Source organism: Sycon ciliatum, chromosome 1 (assembly GCF_964019385.1).
Source record: "Sycon ciliatum chromosome 1, ocSycCili1.1, whole genome shotgun sequence".
In the NCBI taxonomy this organism is placed as follows: Eukaryota; Metazoa; Porifera; class Calcarea; order Leucosolenida; family Sycettidae; genus Sycon; species Sycon ciliatum.
The window spans coordinates 52,541,293-52,560,076 of record NC_088643.1 but is presented as its reverse complement, the minus strand read 5'-3'; the positions used below and the strand labels follow the sequence as shown (position 1 = coordinate 52,560,076).

The following is an 18,784-nucleotide window of genomic DNA, read 5'->3' as shown; positions in this document are numbered from 1 at the left end:
CACCCACACAATTTAATCGTTTGCGAACAGCAATCAGCTAACACAAGACCAAATTACTTTGGAGGGTCCACCGTAGTCAATTATTAATCATCGCTCAACTACAATGTCATGTTGTAGTGGATGCACATTCCAATGTTTGTCATTGTATGCTCACCAGCACTACCATGGTCTGAGGCGCTGCAAATCCACAATTCTATCCTTTTATCTCCGAACTTTCGCCCTCCAGTGCAGTGCAGCCTTCATCAGTAAAGTGAGCGTAGATTTTTGCGTATTGTATTAAAGGGGAAGTTAAGGCAAAAATTAAAATTTCACCAGTTGTAGTCTTCGGGGTGCTGAGTCGAATGGTCTTGGTCCGAGGAAGCTGAGACGCTCCCTTCCTACTTGAATCCCAATCGAACTCGCGGACTTCCACCGAAACTGGGTGACTGCGCCCTACGAGATAGGGATTTGTATGCGAAATGTCACTAAAAGCGCCATTTCGTTCTTATAAAAGCACAGATGACCGCGATTGGCCCATATGTTGTAGTCTTTTGGACGCTGAGTCGACTGGTTTTGGTCCGAAAAGGCTGCGATGCAGCGTTCCTCCTTTATTCCCAATCGAACATGGTTGAAGAAGCGGTCACGTGCTCCTGGGTGCCCAAATCACCTGGTCACCACGCCAGCAGGCGACAACTTTCACACCAAGGTTCAACTCGAGTTCAACTCGAGTGACAGGACTGCACCCAAAAAAGGTCAAACAGGCTAGTAAGTTGTACCCTGCAGGCACGGTGACCAGGTGACTGGTGTACGCAGGAGCACGTGACCACTCGTTCGACCATGTTCGATTGGGAATAAAGGAGGAACGCTGCATCGCAGCCTTTTCGGACCAAAACCAGTCGACTCAGCATCCAAACGACTACAACATATGGGCCAGTCGCGGTCATCCGTGCTTTTATAAGAACGAAATGGCGCTTTTAGTGACATTTTGCATACAAACCCCCATCTAGTAGGGCGCAGTCACCCAGTTTCGGTGGAAGTGCGCGAGTTCGATTGGGATTCAAGTAGGAAGGGAGCGTCTCAGCTTCCTCGGACCAAGACCATTCGACTCAGCACCCCGAAGACTACAACTGGTGAAATTTTAATTTTTGCCTTAACCCTTTGTGGACGGACTGTACGAGTTTCGATCTAATAAGATCGAAAGTCTGCAGGCGGTAAAATCTTCGTAACTCCATCGTTTCTTGAGCAAATTCCACAATCGAAGGGTCTACATGGTAGCGGAAACTCCAAGCTGTCCAATGCAACAATCGCCGAAAAGTTACAATGTCGGACGCCAGAGATATCGCACGCCGTATTCTTACCACGGCAAATTCAAATTTTTGATCGATCATTTCGCCATTTTGGGGGAAAATCCCTTTTCGTGTGCTTTTTGAGCGACTGAGCACAACATAATGACGTAGCCGGCAGAAGTTTGGATCGTCTCAAACAGATTTGAGCGTTCTGCGATGAAGGAGAGTGGAATGGCGTTGATGGGACGAATTTGCTTGCATATCAGGCTTTGAGACGACTTTGCTGTGTCACCGCGCCTGATTTGTGGCGGCTGGATAATGGAGATTGGTACCCTGGCGTTGCTCTCGCCAAGAGCTTTCCAATGAGCCCTTGATCGTGAAAATCAAGTGAAGGACACCAAAGTTATGACATGGAAAAGTTGAAAATTGTACTGACATTTTGTAATTCTGGTGCATACTGTGCTAGTAATCCGTCCATAAAGGGTTAACCCTTTATTGGCTGGCCTATACATTGATCGAACACCGATGTTCGATGGGGTAGGCATTTTGAAATTATCATAACTTATTCAAATCTCGGTCTTTCGGAGAGATCTAAATATGTAGGTCGAAGAGAAAACTCTCAGCTGTCGCCTTGAACAATTTTCAAAGTGATACAAAGAGCGGTTCTTGAGTTAAAGCACTCGTAATGTTGGTCCCGGGAAATTTGCGCTCAGGGCGCGATGCGTGGGTCAACGGCCGGGACTTTCCCTGCTTACGTCACCTGTTGACAAGACTACACCGATTCAACTTCAAAAGCAGGTTCCCGGGAGTCTCTACGAAAAATGTTGAGTTTGATACGAGCAACAGGAGTGAAATGGTAGATAAAGATAGATCTCGAGCGTGGGCCCAGCGCTGGTTGGCCTTCCCTGGCTTGCAGCGCTGGGCCAGCGCATCCCGTGGAGTCGAGTGTACGCTCATTGCGCTCCTCTCGCCAAGGCCTTTCCAGGATGCCCAAGATCGTGGAGTTTGTCCAATGCAAACTAAAGTTACGTCCAATTTAGGTACAGGTTTGGCGATTGCGTGGGCTTTTTTGTATTTTAATCGGCCAATAAAGGGTTAACTTCCCCTTTAAATAAATTTTTTATTATTTACTTGGGCATTCCCAACACTGCAACAGACCTTAGATAGATGGTGGTGATATTGTGACTAGGAGGTGATACAGACTACACGTACTAGTGGATGGATCATTTGATATATTCCCTGTCATTTGTTGTTCCACCACTGCAGCGTATGCTCATGGTAAAGTACAGAATTGAGGCTTTGCAATTGAGGAAATGGAAATAAACGCCTTCTCACCCCAGTCCATCTTTGATAGTCAGGCTGAGCGACGAGGCAGGAAGGAGTACACGATCACTAACCAGTAACGGCAATGTCGTTGGAACATTAGCCATCGTGGAGTCCAGCTTGGGCGACTCCTACATGACTTTAGTCATCTGAAATACTGCACTTTGAAAGTTTGAAGCCTTTGCCCGAAACAATTCAGTCATGTCACTGAGAATGCATGCAGGAATCAAAATTAATTCAAAAATTTCTTGAATGACTATAAAAATACGCTCGCTCTCGTCGGGACTCGATCGTGTTCGTAGAATACGTGGCCTAACGTGGACTCGCACGTGGAGCCACTGCTCACGTGGACAGCTAGCTAGTACGGTACTAGGCACATTATAGCAATAAAAACTGCTTTATGGCAGTTTTCTAAAAAAAGTTATTGTGTTCTAGTCCATGGACCCCGTCTAAAAAGTAAGAAATTAACGAAATGTGATAGCTGAAAATTAAAATTTCACACAAAACCTCACAATAATCACAACACTTGAAATGCTGCTTTCAACCAGGGAGTAGTACAATACTACTCCCTGCTTTCAACACTAAACTTGTACTGCACCAACAATTGGCAACATGCATGCATAGGAAAGAGGATCGCGAGGGGAAGAGGTCTTCTGCATGTAGCTTTTCATTCTGTGTGTGATTATTGTGAGGTTTTGTGTGAAATTTTAATTTTCAGCTATCACATTTCGTTAATTTCTTACTTTTTAGACGGGGTCCATGGACTAGAACACAATAACTTTTTTTAGAAAACTGCCATAAAGCAGTTTTTATTGCTATAATTTCTTTTGTTTTTTCTGTCACCAATCAATGGAATGCCCTATATCAATATGTAAATGATGGCCTTCACATCATATCAATACCATATTATACGCATTGATGTGCAAGCCTTTTCTTGCAGAAAATGGCACTAGCATAATGCATGTTCTTCTGCGGGTAAACATGTGAGCATGCAGTGGTGGTTATACTTTTTTTATACGGAGGTCATTCTGTGCATGTTGCTGTTGCAGAATTTCATGACTCTGTCATAAAATTGTCTTGCCTTTCAGATATTTCAGATTTCTCCACCCTCAATCAGATTTATTTGAGAAATGTAGCCATGCGGCAGGTGCGTGTCGCAAATGTTTTTGTTGATTCTGTGTTTATAATGGTTTATAGTCATGGGTTATCGTGATAAGGTCATCCAGCATCATGTTGAAACTGAAATCGTAATCCTGTTGATGTCGATACAACTTTTGGAAGTAGTTCAATGACTTCAAACTGTTAGTCCACGATTGTCTAAAACAACACAGCAAAGGAGGAACAATAAACATGTATTAAAATGTAAACGAATACATTGCTGAGTCCAAAACCTCGTTCCAACAACTACACTGATCCTGAGGAGAAAAGGTACAAGGCTATGGTTGGAGGTACTGAGAGATAAACAAGGCACTCCACAATAATAAAATCTTACACATCTTTTGGTGAGTATGAATGATATCCAGTCGAACCTCTTTAGGACGAACACCAAGGGACCGATGGTATTTATTCTGTGAGCTTAACCTATTTTATAACCGGAGAATACAATTATATCTCCAATAGACATACGAATAGATTTCTTCTACGGCGAAAGATTCTAAGCCACACCAACTCATTGCCTCGTCTCGTATGAAACAATTGAGTCACTAGGGAGATTCTGCAAAACGAAAATGCGTACAAACTTTCGCTCTACATCATGAAGTGCGAAACTTCGCACCTTTGGACGCGAAACTTGCAGGGAACGCGAAATGAACTGTCGTAGGAAATTTCGTGAGGTCGGGTCATGGCGTAAGTGCACTTGGCCCGCGCAAACTACGAAAATGTGCAGAACGCAAAGTTCGTGCAAAAATTCGCACACACTTTCGCAAGGACTGTCGCGAAACTTCGTTCGAATTTTCGTTTTGCAGAACCTCTCTACTGAACCTTTCTTTAGCAACATGACGGCAACTCAAACAGCAACAGAGAAAGTACGATACATGTACTCCACATTCTTACAGGTACTACAAACAGATTGCAGATCGTAATTCTTGCTTTGGCGGCACGAAACTTTATTTGAGGCAGTGCAATCTCGGCGGTACTCACAAATCAAACAGCCCAGACTTGAGTAAACAAATCCAATCATACAAGTACGAGATTTTCACGAGACGAGACTGCACCCATTGGCTTGTTTCGTATGAAACAAACAAGTTACTGAACCTCTCCACAATAGAGATTTCCCCTGATATGCGAATTTATTTTGCAAACTCGGTCAATTGGTACTTGAACCTTTCCCTCCAGATTGGGAACTGCCAACGATAGTATGCCACTGACCAGTGCCTTACTTGTAACGTACCAATGTACAATGAATATGAGTATTTCGACAACACATCTAACATAAGCCTTACCGTCAAGAAGTTGAACTCGCGTTCTTCGCACACTGCAGACAAGGGCAAAGAGATAAAAATGGATCTAAATCCGAATAAAATCAGCACACGTTTCCGTAAATGAAAGGTGAACATAAGCAAATGAATTGAAGGAAACCGGTCAACTTAGAGATCACCTGTCATCGAGTATTCCGTAAAAGGAGGCCTCGCAGCTCGGCAGCAGAAAAGCAAAATTTAGAAAAGAGATCCTGTCAACTTTTCCATTATTTATTGCATTCCGCCCCAAAATCAGCACACTTTTCCTGAATGAAAGAGTCAACACAAGCAAATGAATCAAAGGCAACTGGTCAACTCACCTGTCATTGAGTAATATTCCGCGAAAGGAGGTCTCAGCAGCGCCGAAACGAAATAAGCCAGGCCATGAGACGAAATATCCGAAACAGCTCATGCATGCAAGAAGCAGTTCCAAAGAAGGAAGTTCCTCGCGCATGCACATCCGAACACGGATCCGCGGACTGCATGCACTGAACACAATGTCTGCCGTGCACGTGCACAGCACACGGCTACCACGCGTTGGTAGATCTAATACCGAGCACCTTACGTAGAGACTTACGTAGCCTAAGTGAAATACCGAGCACCTTACGTAGAAACTTACGTAGCATAGCGGTGTCGTTTTTTCTGCCATGTGAACCAGGGAGTCGTATAGACCCGGGAGGCGACACGCGCATCACTTGTGCACAACCATGATCGACTCAACGATTCAAAATATTACGACCTGCTCGGTGTGGGACAAGTCCGTACATAGGTCATAGCGCGCGGGAAATCCGTACATAGCGAGACATCGTCGTCTTCGTCCTTTCGCCGAACAATTGTGGTCAGACTTTCGATCTCCATTGCCGAATTACAGCCATCTGTGGCCAACGCTGAGTGTAGTGGGTAGCCGAGTAGTCGGATGGAGGCACACACACAAGAAGACTGACTAATATTATATTCTCCGGCTCAATCTGCCTGAAGTTATGTTTACAACTGCTCCGGCTCAATCTGCCTGGAGGGACACTGAACGGAATATAACTGCTCCGGCTCAATCTGCCAGGAGGGACTCTGTTCTGTTCTGCTCTAAACTAAAACTGATCTCTGGTAGAGCAGATAGGGCTTATATAGCATAGACAGCATATACATGGCAAGGGGAGAAATAGTAGTGCAAGGAGAAGACGTACAAGGAGATAACGTGAAAGGAATAGGTAGGAGGAAGAATGGACCTAAGTAGCGAGCAACCATTAGGTAACAGGAATGCAATCTAACAGTATGAAGGAAACAAATGTGAATGGCAGGCAGGGTAATTGGGCGTGAAGGTTACTAAGAGGACAGCGGTTGGAAACGCCATTTGACTGTGTGCGAGCTAGGACATGGATTCTGGGAAGACATCTGGCGGAAGAAGAGAAGCGGAAGATATCTTAGAACTAGTAATCAAAAGAGTTAGTGATGAGGAACGGGCTATAGGAATCAATGTAATGTAGTACAGCATGAATGTGTGCAACATGTATACAGGTCATGCCGTACCGGTCTGCAGGCAGGGTTGTCTAGTAGTCCTACTTCAAAGTATTAAAGTGGTTGCTGGGAGAAGCACTTAGGAGTAACCGGTGGGACAAGAGTTGGTTATAAGTAGGGCCAGGGATACTACACCCTCCCTACCTATTTTTCATCACGTCCTCGTGATGTATACTTAGACTTAGTATCGGTTAGGCGGCTGAATATGTAGGCGATTTCGTAGGTTGTACGGATGGGCTTGAGCAATAGGAGGAGGAGGAGCAGCTGGTGGAGGGACAACAGCGGGATCAATGTGGACATCAGCATCATAGGATACGGGAGACGGAGGCGGTGCTCGTAGTTGAACATATGGTTTTAGTCGGTTGACGTGGACCACAATAGCAGTGCGAGAGGCGGTATCTTGTTTCCGAATACGTACTGTCACTTCATCAATCACACTTGTAATGATGTACGGACCAGTCCAGAACTTGTGGAACTTCGGTGACGAATGCGTGGGGACAACAGGGGAGTGGAGAAGCACTAGGTCGGATTTCTGAAACCTGGGTGAAGGGCGAGACGTACCATCATACTGTTTCTTCTGCAGGCGGTGGGCAGTGATTCCATGTTGACGAGCACGCGTAAAAGCATTCGTGGTAATGGTGTGTCGGGACTGAACATACTCATGATAGGAGGACGGTGGAGTATCACGGGGTCGACCATAGACCAAGTCGAGTGGGAGAACAGCTTCATGTCCGAATTGGATGAGGAACGGAGTGTAACCTGTTGATGCATGAACACTGGTGCGATAAGCTAACGCTGTATGTTGGAGGTGGAGGTCCCAGTCGCGGTGGTCGGAGATAGATGTGGCAATCATGGCTTCGAGTGTGCGGTTGAATCTTTCCACCATGCCATCACTTTGAGGGTGGTATGCAGTGGTTCGAGTTTTGGTAACATCCATCATGCGACACAAATCTTTAAACAGATTGCTCTCGAATTGTGGACCTTGATCGGAATGCAGGGCAGCAGGGGCACCGTAGCGACATATCCAACCGTCAAAGAGTAATCGAGCAACGGTGGATGCAAGCATGTTTGGCATAGGAAAAATTTCCACCCACTTGGAAAAGTAATCCATGATAACTAAGACATACCGGTTGCCACGATCCGTAATTGGAAGCGGACCCATGATGTCTATAGCGATGCGCTGGTTGGGATAGGATGACGGCTGAGAGTGCATGGGCGCTTTGGGCTTGCGGTGGGGACCTTTCCGTTTTTGACAGTCTGGGCAGGCACGAATCCAGCGCTCAATATCGGATGTCATATGAGGCCAATAGAAACGGTGACGAGCTCTGTCCACAGTGCGACTGATACCTAAATGGTCTGAGCCCACGGCGTTGTGGAGGGCTTCCATGACTGTTAAGCGTTGTGAGGCGGGGACGAGTAGTTGGACATTGGACGTGGCTCCATCACTGGACTCATACCGTCTGTAGAGTAGATCATTGATGATGAGTAGACGATCAAATTGTGACCATAGATGATGTAAGTCAGGACTAGCTGTAGCGAGTTCGGGGGATCCTTTGGCGGGACGTTCCTTTGCAGTTACCCAGGTAATGACTTTGGCGATGGTGGGATCAGCTCGTTGATCATCACATAATACAGAGTTGCTGTTGTTGTTAGGCAGCCAGGATGGGGACTGTACTGTAGCCGACATTGGCGGAGAGACAACTGTGGGTGGTCCTGTTGACAGAGAGACACCGCATGTACGCACAGCAGCAGGCGGCGGGACACACATGCACTTACGAGACGAGGACAACACACATGCACATATCCTGGACAAGCCATCAGCATTTGTGTGCTGCGAACCAGGTCGATGCTGGACGTCATAGTCGAAAGCCGAGAGACGTTCAACCCAACGGGCGACGATGCCATCAGGGTTCTTGAAGGATGACAACCACAGCAAGGCTTTATGGTCGGTTCGAAGCAGGAACTTGGCACCAAGTAGGTAGTGACGGAAGTAGTGTGTAAACTCAACCACTGCGAGCAACTCACGTTTAGTAGTGGTGTAGTTACGCTGACCTGACGATAATGTCTTGCTGGCATAGGCAATGGGGTGTTCTGCACCATCTGGGTCGATTTGCGAAAGGACACCGCCAATGGCATGATCACTAGCGTCTGTATCCAGAATGAAGGGCGTACTGGCATCAGGATAGACAAGGACGGGTGCTGAGATGAGGTGTTGGCGGAGTTGATCGAAGGCAGTCTGTGCCGCGGGTGGCCAGGAGAACGTTGAGTGTTTCTTTGTCAGCGCATGCAGAGGCGTCGCAATTTTAGCGAAGTCTTGGATGAATCTCCTGTAGTAGGATGCAAAACCGAGGAACTGGCGTACCCCGGTGATTGAGGTAGGTTGCTTCCAGGTAGCGACAGCATTGATTTTGGCGAGATCAGGTCGAACACCATCAGCCGAGAACACATGGCCAAGATAGCCAACAGATGATTTGACTAGAGAGCATTTAGACGGCTTGACCTTGAGGTGGGCATCACGGAGACGGTTGAGAACCAAGCGTAATCGCTCGAGGTGTTCCTCGAACGTCCTGGAGAAAACTATGATATCATCCAAATAGACAAGGCAAATAGACGGGACAAGATCACCGAGAACAGTATTCATCAGGCGCTGGAAAGTAGCAGGCGCATTGCAAAGACCAAAGGGCATGCATGTCCACTCGTAAAAGCCAAAGGGCGTTACAAAGGCAGACTTACGCCGTGCAGACTTATCCATACCAACCTGCCAATAACCGGACGCAAGATCAATGGTTGTGAAGTAACGAGCGCCGGTCATTGTATCAATGGCATCGTCGATCCGCGGCATAGGAAACGCATCTTTCACTGTAACATTGTTTAGCTTACGGTAGTCAACACATAGGCGGATGGACTTGTCCGGCTTTCGAACAACTACGATTGGTGCAGACCACGGACTGGTAGACGGACGAATAATGTCATGGTCGCGCAGCTTATCAATGTGTTCACGAACCTCTTGTTGCTGGTGGATGGGAAGGCGACGCGGGGCTAGTCGGACAGGAGCTGATCCGGCAGTATCGATGGTGTGTGTGTAAACATCAGTATGGCCAGTGTCGAATGGGCCGTTGGAAACGCAGTCAGCATACTCACTCAGCAGGTTTTTAACGGAACTGCACTCAGTGTTATCCAGGTGGCTGAGGTCGAACAGTGAAGTTGGCGGAGTTGGTTGATCGTCGGCAAGGGTAGTAGCGGCGCAGGTCTGAGGGGAATCCAGGTCGTCGACAGGCACACATGGCGTAACGGAGCCAATGCGCAGACCCAGAGGAAGAGTGATCGGCTCGCTGGAGAAGTTGAAAACAGGGTAAGCGATAGTAGCAGGAGATGCGTCAGACACGGCCGGCAGCTGGATGGCAGCATCCTGACATAGGAGATCATATCGTTCAGGCAACTTACCCGATGCCTCTAAGAGAAAGGCCCCTGGACCTGGAGAGAATTGGAGCTTGCCAGGCAGGAGTACCTGGCTGAGCGGTGGTATAGCGACGGGCTGGGCGAGTTGGACATGACATACTCGAGTTCCTTCTGCATTTACATCGTAGGGCTCAGCAGGAGGTGGAGAGATGGAGGGAAACTGGAGAGAATTATCAGCGGGATTGAGGATGCAGCCATGCGTTCGAAGAAAATCAATCCCCAGCAAAACATCAGGCTGAACATCCCCCACGAGAACATTATGAGACAGGTGACGACCATCAATATCGAATGACAAACATGTAGATCCATGCACACAGACAGATGACCCATCAACCGTAACAAGATCCGGTAAAGTGTCTTTTTGCAAAGGTGTATGCGTAGGTATACGTGACCAAGCATTCGTACTGACTAAGGTAACCGCAGATCCGGTATCTAGGAGGGCATTAAATGGAATGGACTGAATGGTGATCGGGACTGTGAAGGGACGGCGTGCTGAGGAGCGTGAAAGGAATGTAGTAACTCGGGATTTGAGAACATTAAATGGCGGTGTCAGGCACAGGAGATAGATAACCGCAAGAATCAGGACCAACACACATCCCAACATAGCTAGACGGCGGACAACATCCAAAGCAGGGGAAAGCCCAAGTAGAACGAGAAAGAGGATGAGCAGATAAGCTCCTAAAGGTAAACTAACCGGATGGTGAGTCCATAGCAAAGTATTCACAGCCGACGGACTCAGGACCGCTGTGAACGCTGGTTTCCCTGCCATTGGCGCGGTTGGCGGCACTCAGAGGCGAAGTGGCCCATGCGTCCACAATTGTAACAGTCGCCTCGTTTCCTCGGAGTACCGTGTTGAGATGTGCGCCGTGGTTGATCCGGTGTGGCGGCGTCCGCTCGTTCCAGGCGGGCCAGTCGGGCGCCGATGTCTTCGAGCGCTTTGGCGATATGATCCATCTGTTTGGCGTCCGACAGGCCACAGACGGGAAGCGGGGTAGACTCCGGTGCTTCGGCATGCATTATGGCCTGTTGGTGTAGTGCTCCCTGAAGTGCGGCATCCAAAGTAGCAGGGTGCAGTTCCTTTACCCGGATGCGGGTTGCCCGGGAGTCTAGGCCGTCTAAAAACTGATCCCGGGCGAGCAGGTCCCTATCTGCCCCAGCCATGTTCGGGTATGCGCGACTGGTGGTCGACCTTACTTCCTCGCAGAAGGCACTCAATGTTTGGCCCTTTCCTTGGCGGCTGGCTTTCAGCGCTGCGCGGTGCAGCTCCGCGCGCTGTGCAGGGGCAAACCGGTCGGCGAGAGCTTGGGCGAGCGGAGCAATTTGGCCCGCACGAACCGCCTGCGGTAGACTTTGGTAATATAATTGTGCGTCGCCCATAAGCGACAGGCCTAGAAACTGGCTCTGCTCCGCCGGTGTCCACTGGTTGACCGCGGAAACCTGCTGGAACTGGGCATACCAGGCTGCCCAGTTATCTTCCAGGCGACCTGCATACTTCGCCGGTGTGGCCCAATTATGCACGTGGCGTGCGGGAACGGGTGCTGGAGCGGCGGCGGCGGCAGGTGCAGCGGCGGGTTGAGCCATAGTCGGAGCAGGATGAATAAGTGGAAGAGTGAACTATCGATGGGTTCAAATCTAAATAAACTGTTACTTTAAACCACCGCTGCCACCAGTGTAGTGGGTAGCCGAGTAGTCGGATGGAGGCACACACACAAGAAGACTGACTAATATTATATTCTCCGGCTCAATCTGCCTGAAGTTATGTTTACAACTGCTCCGGCTCAATCTGCCTGGAGGGACACTGAACGGAATATAACTGCTCCGGCTCAATCTGCCAGGAGGGACTCTGTTCTGTTCTGCTCTAAACTAAAACTGATCTCTGGTAGAGCAGATAGGGCTTATATAGCATAGACAGCATATACATGGCAAGGGGAGAAATAGTAGTGCAAGGAGAAGACGTACAAGGAGATAACGTGAAAGGAATAGGTAGGAGGAAGAATGGACCTAAGTAGCGAGCAACCATTAGGTAACAGGAATGCAATCTAACAGTATGAAGGAAACAAATGTGAATGGCAGGCAGGGTAATTGGGCGTGAAGGTTACTAAGAGGACAGCGGTTGGAAACGCCATTTGACTGTGTGCGAGCTAGGACATGGATTCTGGGAAGACATCTGGCGGAAGAAGAGAAGCGGAAGATATCTTAGAACTAGTAATCAAAAGAGTTAGTGATGAGGAACGGGCTATAGGAATCAATGTAATGTAGTACAGCATGAATGTGTGCAACATGTATACAGGTCATGCCGTACCGGTCTGCAGGCAGGGTTGTCTAGTAGTCCTACTTCAAAGTATTAAAGTGGTTGCTGGGAGAAGCACTTAGGAGTAACCGGTGGGACAAGAGTTGGTTATAAGTAGGGCCAGGGATACTACACTGAGGAGTTCACTAATAAAGGGTCTTGTTCACTGGCTTACTCACTGGCTTTGCACTGCCACTCGAACTCTGAGGCACTTTGACCACCTCCTAAGATGAGGTAATCCTTTCTTTACAAATTGCCTCAATATTTTCTCACCTTTAGGGCAATGAAGTAATTTTTTTCCTCGTGACTAACTTCGACAGACCAAGTTGCCCTGTCCCAGTGATCTACAATACTTATATTGCACATTTGTGAAATATTGGACCTATCCAGATAAACGAAATGACTTATATTCGAAATTACATTTTCCAAAGTTTTCCTTCACAAATAGTGCCAATTTGTTCTCACCTTTAGGGCAATGAAGTAATTTTTTTCCTCGTGACTAACTTCGACAGACCAAATTGCCCTGTCTCAGTGATCTACAATACTTATATTGCACATTTGTGAAATATTGGACCTATCCAGATAAACGAAATGACTTTTATTCGAAATTACATTTTCCAAAGTTTTCCTTCACAAATAGTCCCAATTTCTTCTCACCTTTAGGGCAATGAAGTCAATTTTTCTTCAGGACTAACATCGGCTAACAAAGTGGCGCTGTCCCAGTGATCTACAATACTTATAATCATTGCACATGTGAAATATTGGGAGTCACAGAGTGAGGAAATGGCCTAAATTGAAACTTGAACTGTTCTGCCAAGTTTTATGCAGTGAACGCAGGGCTGAGAGCCCGCAAGAGCCATCCCGGAAGATCTTGTGCGCCACCAACAGAACCTTCGGTGAATGTTCACAAGGTTAGAAGCTCGCACAGATAACACACATTGGATGCTAATAGTAATACAATGCACTCAGGAATGTGTGCAAATACAACAGAATTAATTCCAAATAAAGTCAACAATAGCTGCCTCAACACAGTGCTATCAACCTTCCGTATTTTCCATATTTGTACGGAAAATCACTACTTCGTCCGCGCTATGGCTTTTGAGAAAAATGTACGGAAAATTGAACGGGATTGATCAGTATGTATAAGCATTGCAAGTGCAAGCTGAGCGATGAAAAGAAGAGAACCGAGTGGAAAGAAAACGCTGCAGTGGAGAGTCCTTAGAAAAGACTTAAAAAATATCATAATATCGCTGCACGAGATCATCCTTATAAGTTATAACGTCAGCTGATCGTACTGTGGTTGATTCATACGGCGGTAAATACACACCTGCCTACACACGCTCTCTAAACTGAAAAGTTATTCTGGCACAGAGCTCTCCTTCCCGCCACCACCACCATCATCAGTTCGCGTCTGGCGCCTAGTCGATGCAGGGTGAGTGGTGTCCGACATAGCAGGCTGGTACATCAGGCAGCGTATGGCGCATAGCAGATGACACAGCAACAACATAGCTTGATTGCGACGTACTTCTCGTCCCGGCTGGACTCATCAGGCAATCTTCTTCTTAGATGTCTTCACAAGGAGCTTGACTCGGGAGAATGAAGTTGAAGACTCCACTGCAACTGCACGTATGGTTGGTTCATATGGTGGTAAATACACACCTGGCAATATGGGGGTAAATACACGCCTGCCCAGACACGCTCTCTAAACTGCAAAGTTATTCTGGCACAGAGCTCTCCTTCTCACCACCACCACCATCAGTTCGCGCCTGGCGCCTAGTCGATGCATGGTTAGCGGCATCCGACATAGCAGGCTGGCACATCAGGTAACGCATGGCACATAGAAGATGGCAACGACATAGCTTGATTGCGACGTACATTTCGTTCTCTTGGTTGTGCTGTAGCCTGAAAAAGGAAATAAGACAATGCATCCACATGACACAGACAAGTAATTACTGTTACAAATAATGCATACTGCTTGATAACAGAGAAAGAAAGTCAGTGGTCACACAAGTTTTTGGTCGTCCCTGAAACGAAAATCGTTCCAGGGGGGGGGGAGCTAAAATCTCAGTCGACTGACGCTATGCATACACATGTACTTGCATGCGATTTTCGTCGTCCATTCATTTCGGAGGGTGGAGAGGAGGTCCGAGTACGAAATGAATGATGTTTTTTCAGGGATGACTAATCACTTTTGCGATGACCCCTTATTGCATCAATTTATCATCTGAACTGCGCAATTGAGTCCCACTTTTATTATGTTGGGTCCAGATTTCAAAACTCGTGAAGTTCGAGGCGAAAAGCAGGCCGATGAAGGGACGCCAGTAATTCAGTCTAGTCCGGTGTCATGGAGAGGGACCGATGAACCGGCAACAAGAGAATTCAATACGCATGCTACTCTTCATTTCATTGCTGGGGAAGACTACTCAAGGCCACGTCACTCCGGCAATTCAATGTACAAATCAGCAGCAACACTTGCAAACGTATTCCTACCAGCTGACCAGCAAGTTACCAGCCATCAGCTCTTCAAATAACTCCAACTTAACAAAGAGAGGAGATGGACAGATCGGAAAGTATCGTGGCAAGCTCAGGACAACACACGTCCGGCCCTATGTAACAACAGTGGAAAGTGCGTGCCGTGGTATATTTTCGAAGGCATATCAAGAACCAGCTAATGTGGACTGGGAGTCCATTTGCATTGTCCGATCAGCTGCTACAAGTGCCGTGAGCCAATGGCAAACACGTTTGACAGAGACTACTACCTCTACTGAATGCAACTTTGGCATGGCAGAGATCTACAAGCACGTTATCTTATCTATCAATAGAGTTGTATCCTCGTATGACTATGTGAAGTGTGAGGTCGTACTGTACTGCGTCTACGACCTGGTTGGAAATGTATGCAATAGTTCCCATCCTCTTGACCAGAGATCGCACACACCCTAGGGTTTTGATGGGTTTGTACGACTCCCAGCTCTTGACTTTTGTTGGGTGTACGAGACGCACGCACAGTTTTCTTAGGGTGAGTACTTTTTCATGTAGTACTGAATGCGGCAAACAGCACTCGCCCATCCGCCCCTCCACAAATGGATCTACTCGAATGGTTGCGGAGGTAGGGGTGCTCTGGCGGGATTTTACGACATACACAAGCGCGCACACACGCACACAATATACACACGCACGCACACACATACACATGAACGCACGCTATGTCGCACGTCTTGGGCATGGCTTCGTGAATGCAATAATTTAATGTTATAATTTATAGTATCCAAATGTTAGAGCAGCTTTACAAAACCTACCGTTCAATACCGGATCATCTTGTGACAGCTTCCTTGCAACACCCATGACTTGACCCCACTTCGTATTGACGTCGGGAAATCGTTCACACCGGAGTTGGGACACGACTCATTGAAATCCAGGCCTATCTGCAGCTGGGAGCAGGACAGAGCTGATGGACGTCAGCAGCGGCTGTAGAACAGCTGAGTGCTGACCTTGCCGCTCTGGATCGCTACCTAGATCAGAAGGGACTGGTGTTGAACCCGTCCAAGACTCAGTTTGTCCTGCTCAGGCGACCGGGCAAGGAGCTGCCACCTGGCACCGCAGTCAACTGCCGGGGCACTTCCATAGCCCCATCTGCTTACGCTCGGTACTTAGGAATACTGGTTGACGAACATCTGTCTTTCTCAACCCAAGTGGATGCAGTATGTGCAACTGTCAATAGGAAGGTCGGAGCATTTGTCCATGCAAAGCAGAATATCAGCATTTTTGGCAAACGACTTTTCTATTTATCGATCATTCAGTCCACATTTGAGTTTGGCAGCACTGCATATATTCATTGCTTATCACAAACCCTATATGACAAGCTTCTTACTGCCAGCCGCGTAGCATTAAAGAGAATATTTTCGTTGGATAGAATGACTCCCACCACTCTTCTATACAGTCATACTAACTTGTACGCCCTTGAGAAACGCCTCAACTTCAAAACCTATGTATTTGTTTACCGCTGCCTGAATGGACTTGCTAGTCCTCTTCTGCGAGACCGCTTTACCTTGCGCGCCCATGGTGCTCGCACTGCAGCCATCACCCGTGGCCAAGTCTCTGCTGCTCTTGTTCTGCCCCCCGCTAACACCCGATATGGCTTTAGTGCAATTTCTTATTTGGGCGCTGCCAGGTGGAATACACTTCCACCGGCTTGCCGCATGTCTAGTTCACCAGCTGAATTTCGCTCATCCATCAAATTATACCTAGGGTTCCCTGTAAAAAGGCGCTGACGCCTGTTGGGAATTCCCTAGTAAAAGAAGAATAAATAATAAAATAATAGAACAACCATAAACGAGTCTTCTTTCTATGCAGTCAGGCGGGACAGCAGCTATGCAACGCAAGCTTCTTGCCTTCTGTGGGTCTTTAGCGGCTGGGATTCGGAACGCTCTGTAGAAACCATTGAACAAGTACTGCACTCTATCAACCCACAAGTATTTCTTCCAATTCATGATTATTCGCAACTTTTATGCAGTACGCGCACCAGATCAGAAGCCGCTAAGTAGCAAGGTTGAAAGTTTCAAGACAAATTGAAAAATATAATAACATAGAAAATTAGAATTCAAACCATACCTGTGGCCCAAGCCAATACAGACTGAGCGTTCACGCGAAGAGAACGTAGATCTACGTCAGCTGAGGTTTCCTTAGGATCAGGAGGTGATTCTTGACCCGGATCTGGATCGCGATCAGCAGCACTCTCTGCCTCCATCACGATCATCAAATGCAACTAATTACTTGGAAAAGTAGTTCATTCTTCTTCTTCTTTTCGAGCTACGATTTCCCACGATCCTATCACTTACTACTAATACTAGTAATATCAGTATCGATCCTGCACGAGTCAAGGAGTGCACTCCCGGATCCCATGGCATAAGTACGCGGAGTAGTTGGTTTATAACTCAGGGCACGCACCGGGGATATCTGAGGGAAAAGTGGGAGAAAGTGCCGCGAGTCAATCATAGTCGGCCCGGAAGGCCTCGTGTCGCCTCCCGGGTCTATACGACTCCCTGATGTGAACACAATAATAGAAAAGCTGACAGGATCGCTTTTCTAAATATATGCGGATTATATAATTATGCGCATATGCCATCATGTCATGATGGCATGTGCGGTCAAGATCGCGGGCCTCATCTCCGAGTTATTATATCGGGGGAGGGCCTAGGGGGACGGAGAGAGAGAGAGGTGCACGTTATTTCTGGCGTGACGCCCAATTTCACGTCAAATTTGGAGTAAAACTCCAAATTTCGATGTGAGCTGCAGGTCACTCGCGTTGTTTTTCACCGCACAAGCCAAATCGAGAGGTGAAGACGCACATTATTTCTCGGTATGACACAGCCTTGTACGGGCAAAATCAGCACAATTAGTATTAATTTACAAGCGCAACCTCAACAAGCACAGGAAGAAAAAACGAGCAAAATGGTTGTGAAAACAGTCTAGTATGGAGCCTCGGGAGGCCAATGCTGCTTATTATTATTATTATTATTATTATTAACTGGTTTGAGGGAAAGAGACAAACGGGAAAAGTCTGAAGAAAAAATTGACTGTCACCACCAGGACTCGAACCAGGGACCCTCGCTTGTAGCCAGCGATGCTCTAACCACTGACCTATGGTGTAGTCGTCATCCCAGCAGAGGCCCTTCAACATTTTCTTCAGACTTCGTAACTCACACTTCCTGTGAATCCACACAGGCGGGTGGGACGCAGCCCTCACTGTAACCCACACACTTCACGTACAAACTAGCACGCAGGGAGCCCCAAGTCATAAAATATTAACTGGTTTGAGGGAAAGAGACAAACGGGAAAAGTCTGAAGAAAAAATTGACTGTCACCACCAGGACTCGAACCAGGGACCCTCGCTTGTAGCCAGCGATGCTCTAACCACTGACCTATGGTGTAGTCGTCATCCCAGCAGAGGCCCTTCAACATTTTCTTCAGACTTCGTAACTCACACTTCCTGTGAATCCACACAGGCGGGTGGGACGCAGCCCTCACTGTAACCCACACACTTCACGTACAAACTAGCACGCAGGGAGCCCCAAGTCATAAAATATTAACTGGTTTGAGGGAAAGAGACAAACGGGAAAAGTCTGAAGAAAAAATTGACTGTCACCACCAGGACTCGAACCAGGGACCCTCGCTTGTAGCCAGCGATGCTCTAATTAACACTGACCTATGGTGTAGTCGTCATCCCAGCAGAGGCCCTTCAACATTTTCTTCAGACTTCGTAACTCACACTTCCTGTGAATCCACACAGGCGGGTGGGACGCAGCCCTCACTGTAACCCACACACTTCACGTACAAACTAGCACGCAGGGAGCCCCAAGTCATAAAATATTAACTGGTTTGAGGGAAAGAGACAAACGGGAAAAGTCTGAAGAAAAAATTGACTGTCACCACCAGGACTCGAACCAGGGACCCTCGCTTGTAGCCAGCGATGCTCTAACCAC

The 18,784-nt window shown here is 47.4% G+C and overlaps 1 protein-coding gene and 1 long non-coding RNA gene across 2 annotated transcripts in view; both read right to left on the bottom strand.

The window, feature by feature from the left end:
* Window positions 1-2,800, bottom strand: part of LOC135830998 (lon protease homolog 2, peroxisomal-like) — a 30,357-nt gene extending 27,557 nt beyond the window's left edge. Inside the window, exon 1 of the mRNA XM_065343235.1 lies at window positions 2,601-2,800. Within this exon, the coding sequence (XP_065199307.1) occupies window positions 2,601-2,695 (95 nt within the window). The 5' untranslated portion in view covers window positions 2,696-2,800. The remainder of the gene's footprint in view (window positions 1-2,600) is intronic.
* Window positions 2,801-13,202: 10,402 nt separating this feature from the next.
* On the bottom strand, window positions 13,203-17,340 carry LOC135830997 (uncharacterized). Its single transcript, XR_010556141.1, has 3 exons — window positions 16,914-17,340; window positions 15,602-16,730; window positions 13,203-14,207 (listed from the first exon to the last, which is right to left on the bottom strand). It is a non-coding gene; the product is annotated as an uncharacterized LOC135830997 (long non-coding RNA).
* Window positions 17,341-18,784: the final 1,444 nt, after the last annotated feature.